At 60.9% G+C, this 8,494-nt stretch overlaps 1 protein-coding gene across 1 annotated transcript; it reads right to left on the bottom strand.

Moving 5' to 3' along the window:
* Window positions 1-4,135: 4,135 nt before the first annotated feature.
* KLF17 (KLF transcription factor 17) lies at window positions 4,136-8,142 on the bottom strand. Its single transcript, XM_074962341.1, has 3 exons — window positions 7,979-8,142; window positions 6,476-7,394; window positions 4,136-5,752 (listed from the first exon to the last, which is right to left on the bottom strand). The coding sequence occupies exons 1-3, from the start codon at window positions 8,069-8,071 to the stop codon at window positions 5,577-5,579; spliced, it is 1,188 nt and encodes a 395-aa protein (XP_074818442.1). The 5' UTR covers window positions 8,072-8,142; the 3' UTR covers window positions 4,136-5,576.
* Between the last annotated feature and the right edge of the window lie 352 nt (window positions 8,143-8,494).

Genomic DNA, 8,494 nt, shown 5'->3' on the forward strand with positions numbered 1-8,494 from the left:
TATGACACTTGCCCCGCACAGGGAGGGGTTCTGAGACTGAGGTGCAAGGGGTGAGAGAATTGCCAAAGATGGTTACAGCTCCCCAGGCAACTAGCCAGGAGATATGGCAGATTCACCACCCCACAGCCAGACCCGTGGAGCTCAGCCAGGTGGGATGGGGGACTCACTGGGCTGGATTATGCAGATCAGGCTCCACATTCAGTGTCCCTTCTGGCCTGAGAAGCTCTGAAGTACCTGCCTGGTGGCCTTGGACTCCAGATCGCAAAGGGAGAAACAGCAGGGGTGTCTGCTCGGGCCGGAATGGTTCTGCTGATGATGCACAGGAAGGACGAGATCCCAGCTGCCCCCGGTGCCCGGGCAGGCTCTGGGGGGCCTACCTGAGGCCCTCCAACAAGCAGAGCCAATTCTGAGCCACCCAAAGCTGCTGAGTGAAAAGGCGTCGTTGTCCTGGCAGCCTGGAGCGGCTGCACACAGGCCTGCATGGCGAGCGTAGCGCTTTCCTTTTGTCTTTGTGGAATTTCATTGTGTCGTCTACAGCCCAGCTCAAAATCCCTCTGAACTTTAGCTCCTCCAAAGTGTTGGCAACCCCCCGAAGCTTCGTGTCCTCTGCAAACTTGATCAGTTCTCTCTATTCCTACACCCAGGTTGTTAATAACGATGTTAGACACTGACCCAGAACAGATCCCTGGGGAACCCTGCTGCAGACCTCCCTCCAATCCGACATCATCCCGTTAATAGCGACTCTTATTTGGGTTAAAAGAACAGGAGGACTTGTGGCACCTTAGAGACTAACAAATTTATTTATAGCTTTTGTGAGCTACAGTGCATTCAGTGAATGCATCTGATGAAGTGAGCTGTAGCTCACGAAAGCGTATGCTCAAATAAATTTGTTAGTCTTACTGGGTTGTTTCTCTCCAGCCAGCCCCCTAAACCAGACTTTGCTGGGCAGTTCATTAACAGACTGAGGAGCCCAGGGCTCGTGGGGCCGACACCTGGATTCCCCCAGCCCCAGCTGAGACCCTTGGTCGAAAGGGGCAGCAGCTCTGGGGGGAAGCAGGGTGCGCACGGCCCTCCTCACTCTGCTGAAGGGCATCCCTCAGCCCGTCCCCTCAGTCCCTGGTGAGACTCAGATTGGCTCTGGGTGTTGTGGTTGGTCGTCAGCTGAGCTGCTGGCATGAATGGCAGAGCTGGGGGAGTTCTCATGGGGACAGCAGCCTGTTCACTCCCTGCCGGTGCTCCTTGGCAAAGGGGCAGCCCGTGGGCTGCGTTTTCCACCGAGCTCCTCGTTCTGTTTCCTTCTGGGAGGAAACAGGCCAGGTCTGATTCCTTCACAGCCCCTCTGGGCTGAGAGACCTGCTGCAAAATGGGAGCCCGGGGGCAGAAAGACAAACCAGGGACATGCGACTGTCTGGGCAGGAGCTGGGCTGGCCCAGCCAGACTGGGACACGGTTTGGGGATTGCACTGTCTGCCTGCCCTAGCACAGACCCTCAGCCCCCTGCCTGCCCCCCCATTCGCCCATCTCCTCTCTCACTGTGTCACCCCCAAGATTCCACTGGCGGCTTCCTGTCTCCTCTGCTCCAGCCGCTGGCTTTAGGGCAGCGAACGCTGTAGCGAGCCTGGTGCTGACTCAGCCAAAGGGGACGTGCCACAGGACCTTCCCCATCTCCCTGAGACCTGGGTCCCCCTGCAGGTGTGGGGGGCGGGGGAAGAGCTTACAAATGTTACCAAAGCAGCTCAGTGAATCTGCAGCTTTGCTGCTTTCTGGGGCTGGCTCAGAATCAGTGGGTTTTATTAGTGAAATTAAATCTGTGGTGATGATTTGCATTACAGTCCCAGGAATGCCCACCTGAGCAGGCACTGTACACGCACCCAGGAAGAGCTGACCGTCTGAATAGCCAGAGCAGGGTTATCATCAAGTGTCTTGCCCCAGGGCCCCCATTTTGCCTCACCAAGGTTTTGACCTGAAATTGCAAAGTCAAATATCCCCAAGAAAGTTCCCAAGCTCCCGAAGGGAGCATCAGCGGCCTCAGCATGTGTGGCGTGAGCTTCCCCCCCTCGCCTGCAGCCCATTCTGGGCTCAAGCCCAGCAGCAGCATGTGGCTACTGGTGGGGGCCTTATGGCTAGAGACAGGCTGGCAGGCTCCAGGGTGGTGGGGCTGGCCCTGACCTCCACATCTCCCGCTGGCTGCCCCTTGGAAGGCTCCTCTCCCAGCTGTTTTGGTGTCATGAAGGCCATGGGAACAAACCTGTCAGTGCCTGTGGGCAGCTCACCCTGCAAACGAAGGGCTAAGTGGTAGGCAGGAAAAAGTCCGGGCCTTGCACTGCGCTTCCCTCCCCCGCACTGCCTGGCAGGCCCATGGGATGATGAAAGGGGACCTGGAACTGGTTTTTCCTCCCTGCAGGGTTCAGCTCAGAGCTCACCGGGGAAGGTGAGCTGTCACTTTGGCTTGGCAGGTGCCTAGGAAGGCTGGGACAGCAAGCACCAGATCCAGCCACTCCAATGTTACAGGAAGGCTGTAGAAACCCAGTTTACGCACCCACCCACATGCACGCACGCACACACACCCCTTCCCCTGGAAATAAACCCCAGAGCCAGGGATTATACACACACAACACCCAGCTGGCTTCGCCGGCCTGACTCACTGCTTAGTCAAACAGCCCACACCTTCCCTGTAAGTCGGCAGCTTGACATTTCTGAACAAGTCACTGGAGAATTTCACCAGGGCTGGAGGTTTCCCCTGGAGCCTGGCTCCTTGCCAGAGCAGCCAGCAGAGGCAAGGCAGGTGCCCTTGAACAGATAGGCCAGGAAATCCACCCCCCCTCCCCCCAGAGCCAGGCCCACTGGATCACCCTGGCCCACATTTGGGGTCTCTGCCAGCAGGGAATCTGCATCCACTAAGACAGGGGAAGCTGGGAGGCTCGTTAAGCATAGGCCCCGGCTGTCCCTTAGCACAGAAATGCCCCCCCATTTTAGGTGCCCCCTCAGGGCTGTGAGCAGTGAGGCAGAATGGAACCCCAGGGTGTGGAAGGATTTGCAGGCAGGACAAATCCCCAGCACCCCAAAGCCAAATGAATGTCCTGGAGTCCCCTGTACCTGCCCCTGCTTCCCCCTGCCCAGCTGTCCTGGCACTGCCATTTCTAGCTGACACCCTGGAACAGTCACTTCAGCACCCTGAGATACTCCCCTTCCTCCCCCTCCCCCCCCCACACTGGGCAGCACAGGGGCAGATCCTTGGTGGGCTAGGAAGGACCCAATGCTCCCAGCCACTAGGCTGCCAGTGGGAGATGGGCAGCTCTTTAGGGCACAGCTGGGCCAGCCCTACAGGCTGTGACCAGCTCATCCCCTGTGCTACAGGGCTCAGCCCAGTCGAGTTTCCAGGGGCCGGAACTCACAAAGCAGCCAGCATTGCAGGACTCACCTCTGCAAGGAGCTGGATTTTACCCGTCAGGTCTGTGCAAGCCCCAGCCTTCGGAGCAGTGCGTGTATCACGGGTAATTGGCTGTGGGAGGGATGGAGACAGACCTGCTTGCTGGGCCTGGGACCTGCCAACAAGCCAGCGCTTAGTCACCACCTATTAATGTATAAGGAAACCTCAGCACCTGAGTGGAGTGAAGCTGCCTGGTAGCTTGGTTGGGGCGTTCCACTGAGCCACACACCTGGCATGGACACAGGAGCTCTGGCGGGGGGGAAGCATCCTGGGCTGTAACCACCTGACAAGGGGGTCAGGACTCCTGGGTTCCATTCACAGCTCTAGAAGGGGCGGGGGGGGGGAAATCTAGTGGGTAGATAAAAGGACAAGGAGTCAAATCTCCTTGGTTCAGTTTATCTTTGGCACTGACTTGCCATGAACAGGTCACTTCACCTCTGTGCCTTCATTTCCACGTCTGTAGAATGGGGAAACAGAGGCACAGAGTGGTGAAATAAGGGACTCATTAACGCTTGTTCCAAGTGCTGGCACTCATGGAAGACGCTGAGACAAGACAAAGGCCATGGCCACAGATTCCTTCACGGCTATTTTAAATAGAAATGAGCCTCAATGCCAATAATATTGACAAACAGTAAACCCTGCCATCTGCTTCTCGCTCCTGGGGAGAGTTTCAAAGTAAACTCTGCAGGCTCCTGCTGCTGAGGTGTATTCATTTATTTTACATCCGATCACAATAGCGCAATGGTTTGCATATAAAGAAAAGTAACATTTCAAAGTGGGGGAGAGCTAGCGTGCCCAAGCAGAGAAATGTTAATTAACAATATACACAGAGAGGAACAGGCTCCTCTCAGAGCTGGGAGTCCCAGCAGGAAGACAAGTTCTATAAAACCCAACTAGTCTATATCCCTGCTCTTTTCCAACTCACAGTGCACTTTGCAGAAGCTGCACATCAAGCCTCCTTGGCCTGCTCTTTTAGAAAGAAGGTTTCAAGTACAGCAGAGACCTGGGAATTCATAGGTGGACAAAACTCCTTGTTCTCTTTACACAATAAGAGTTTTAGGAAGCAGCTTGGAAAGGGGGCTGCAGCAGTACCTGGTTTCCTGCTCACCCTTCAGCAGAAGGGGAACAAACAAAAATACACATTTAAAAATGACAAGACAAATCCAGAACCGACATTGCAAATATGAAGGTTTTCGAGAGATGCAGCTGATTTGTACAGGCACGGGAGCAGGCTGCCAACTGTGTCCCCCCCGTGGGGGACGGGCTGTCTTGGGGCTATGGCAATTCCAGTAGGATTTGGAACGCTCCCTAGAAGGGTATAAAGGTAGATCCCTGGCCTTGTGCTGCTCAGCAGTATTCAGAGTCCTGAAGTCAGGCTCTCAAACAATCACGAGATTGCTTCACGAGGCATGAGATTTTACGGTGTGGGTCATTTTCTTTCCACACGCCAGTCACATTTTGGGTTAGAAATTCACTTTACAAAGAAGTGGCAGTGAGCAATCTGGGATTGCAGCCGCTGGGCCTTGAACATGCCGATACATCATAGGAGTGGGCAGCAGAGTTACTGCCAACACACCACTGGGAAGTGATCCTGCTTCAGGGCGTAAGCCAGTCCCCGACTGACTGGGTGGGGAGCGGAGCATGGCGTGACACCAGAGCCGATGGCCCAGGAGTCCCACCTATGCTGGCAATTCCTCTCTTCCTTCAAAGAAGGCTTAAAAGGGTGCTAGAAGCCTACAGAAGATGGCTTGTTTATTTGAGCTGGATTTTCTTTTTACAAAATGCGTCCATCCCACTTTAACCCAGATCCACGCCAATGCTGCCCAGTCTTTACATTACAACATTATTTTAAAAAAAATATCAAACTGGAACAAATGTATAAGCTTAAAAATCCCTTTAAAAACACCTCCGCTCATTCTGTACAGTATTCTACACCCTGGGCTCTGCACTTCCTGGGTAGCTATTTCTATAGACCTGGCTGTGGAAGATCCAGCTGGTTTTACCTTTAAATACTGAGTGTTTGCTCTTTTCCAGACCTCGCTAGCGACATAAATTAGTGGCATCAATAAGAAAATATTTTGTGGCTTCATAAATAGCGTTGAGTCTCTCCCCGCCCCACGGCGGGTCCCCAGAGGCGGCTCTGTCCATTACATGTGTCTCTTCATGTGCAGCGCCAGGTGGTCCGACCTGGAGAAGGCCCGCTCGCACAGGTGGCACTGGAAGGGCCGGTGGCCAGTGTGTTTGCGGTAGTGACGGGTCAGCTCGTCTGAGCGGGCGAACTTCCAGCCGCAGCCATCCCAGTTGCAGTGGTAGGGCTTCTCCCCTGGGCAGAGACCAGAACGGCGTTAGCCTGCCAGCCCGGGCACTGCCCTGCCTAGGAGCCTGCTCCCAACCCCCCTGGGCAGAGACCAGAACGGCATTAGCCTGCCAGCCCGGGCACTGCCCTGCCTAGGAGCCTGCTCCCAACCCCCCTGGGCAGAGACCAGAACGGCATTAGCCTGCCAGCCCGGGCACTGCCCTGCCTAGAAGCCTGCTCCCAACCCCCCTGGGCTTTCCAGCAGCCGCTCCATCTCCTTGGCTGCAAACAAGGCCCGGTGCACGCAGCGGGGCGCTTCCAGCGGCAACCGCAGCCAAGGGGGCACCGGTTCCCGGGCCCCTCCCCTCCTCAGTTTAAGGGACACAACTTTGGCACTTTCACCCATCACTATCTCGTCCCCCCTCCCCGCCCCAGAGCCCGCTCCTGCCCTCCCTCAAGTACTGTCCGTCCCCCGGGCCCGCTCCTGCAAAATCTCCGCCAGCCGCGCCTCCTGCAGCCCATGGGAGTAACTTCGCTGGGGTGAGGAATCCGACGGCAGGGGTCGGGCCCAGCCCCTCTACGTTGGCAGCTTCCCGTCCTCTTCCCTCTGTCCCAGGGCTCCTGCCGGGCTTGGGAACTCCCACAGCCCCCCAAGGAGTGACTCACCCCCGCCCCCGCCCCGCGGTGCGCCCCAGGAGCGCGTGGAGAGGGCAGGGCCCCCCCGAGCGCCCCTAGCAGAGCCAGCCTTACCGGTGTGTGTCCGCATATGCGCCTTCAGGTGCGAGCTCTTGGTGTAGGTCTTGCCGCAGCCCGGGTATTCACAGTTGTGGGTGGCCGTGCGCTTCCTGGCCCAGGACCGCCGGCCCCTCTTGGGCTTGCAGTCCTCGGGGGGCGCCCCGGCGGGGAAGTAATCCAGCACGGGCGAGTTGGGGGGCGTCACCAGCATCCGGTGCAGGCCGGGGTGCGCCTTCAGCGGCTCCCGGAACACGCTGAAGTGTCCATGGAACTGGGCCGGCCCGTGGGCGGCGAAGTGGGCCGGGTAGTGCTGCAGGGGCAGCGGGTAGTGCTGGGGGCCCAGGTGCGGGTGCAGGTCGCCCAGCAGGGGGCACTCCCCCGCCGGCCCCATCTCCTCGGGGGGCCCCATCCTGGGGTGGGGGAAGCCGGGGTGTGGGGGGTAGAGCTGCTCGTGCGGGGGCATCATGAGGGGCTTGTGGTCCATGGCGCCTGGCCCCAGGCACTCGCCCGCCATGCCCAGCATACAGGCCTGCTCCTCCGGCTGCTCCTTCTTGATCCGGGCCCCCAGCTGCGGCGCCCGGTGGTCAGCGGGCAGCGGCCGGGCCATGGCCGGGTGGCCCAGCCCGCCGGGGACTCGCAGCTCCGTGTACTCCCGCCGCTGCAGCTCGCAGGGGCCCGGCAGGTCGGCGGTGAGCAGCTCGGCCATGTAGCTGCGGCTGTCGGGGTAGGGGGCCCCGAACTTGCTGCCGGGCGGGTAGGAGCCGTCGCCGTCGGTGCAGCAGCTCTCCGGGGTGTCGGGCAGGGGGTAGGCGGGGCCCGCCTGCTGCGGGCTGCTGGTGTGGGCCAGGATGAAATCCAAGTCCACGAACTTGCCCAGGTCGTCGTCCTCCCTCTTGATCCCGGCGGAGCCGCCCTCCATGCCGGCGAAGCGGGGCTGCAGGGCGGGGAGACGGGGAGTCAGGGGCCGGGCGCCCCAGAGCCGGAGGAGACACTCACCCCCAAACCAGCAGAACGGGTTGCGCTCGCTGGCGAGGAGCCCCCGGAAGGGCAGGGCAGGGCAGGGCGCGCCTGGCGCACCAGTGACCCCGGGCTCCCTCGAGCGGGGTCAGCTGGAGCCACCGCCCCCCCCGGGGGTGCTGGGCCACCCAGGGTCCCCCCCCCCCCAGCCGCTGCCTCGTGGGAGCCCAGCTCCTGGCCGCAAACCCGCCCAGCGCCCAAAGGAGTGACTGACTCCCATGCCCGGCCGCGTCCCCCCCCCCCCGCCGCCAGCGCACCTGACAGCCCCCCCCGCCCCGCAGCGGGCCCCGGCCGCCCCCCCACCCCAGCCCGGCCGCCCCCCCGCGTTCTGCACAACCCTCTGGAGACCCTACAAAAACTTCCCTGGCGCCGCTCCCAACCCTGCGGGGAGTGGCGGTACCTTGGTCCCTCCAGACTCTCCCCCCCCCGCCCGGCGCCCCCGGCTGGCAGCGCCCCCCACTCCGCGCGCCCCCCCGGCTGGCAGCGCCCCCCAGCACCTACGTGGAGCAGCGGTGCCCGCTTCTCCTCCACGGGCAGCAGGCTGGCGAAGGAGGCGATAGGCGGCAGCGCCGCTTCCCCCACGGCCCCGGCCATAGCGCGCTGGGCTGCGGGCGGGCGTCGCGCTCCCTCCCGGCGGCTGGGCGCTCTCCCGGACAGCCCAGGTCTAGCGCAGCCCGGCCCGCTCCCCAGCTGTTAACATCCCCAGCGCGCCCGGATTGGCCCGCCCCTGCTTGGATATTCACAGCCCTCCGCCGCCGATTGGCCAGAGCGGCGGCGGACCCCCCCCCCCGGTCCCTAGGCCCCGCCCTGTGGATGTGCCCCGAGCCGGGTGCTAGAAGACGCACCAAGCCGGGCAGCCCGTGGGGCGGGGGAGACCCGGGGCCCGGGCCCGGGCTGCGGTGCTGGGCTCCTGCCCCCCCGCCCCGTCTTCTCCCTCGGTCCGCGCCCCGGGCCCGCTCGCCCGGCGGGCTGAGCCCGCGGGGGGAGCGGCGGAGCCGGGAGGAAAGTTGCTCCCAG

The sequence above is a fragment of the Natator depressus genome, chromosome 8 (assembly GCF_965152275.1).
Source record: "Natator depressus isolate rNatDep1 chromosome 8, rNatDep2.hap1, whole genome shotgun sequence".
NCBI lineage: Eukaryota > Metazoa > Chordata > Testudines > Cheloniidae > Natator > Natator depressus.

Excerpts from the sequence above, each read along its gene's own strand:
- KLF17 (XM_074962341.1), bottom strand. The coding sequence starts at position 8,071 with ATGGCCGGGGCCGTGGGGGAAGCGGCGCTGCCGCCTATCGCCTCCTTC. Across the intron at positions 7,395-7,978 it reads AGCGGGCACCGCTGCTCCAC|CCCCGCTTCGCCGGCATGGA; the intron begins GTAGGTGCTGGG and ends CCCGCCCTGCAG. Across the intron at positions 5,753-6,475 it reads GCATATGCGGACACACACCG|GGGAGAAGCCCTACCACTGC; the intron begins GTAAGGCTGGCT and ends GTCTCTGCCCAG.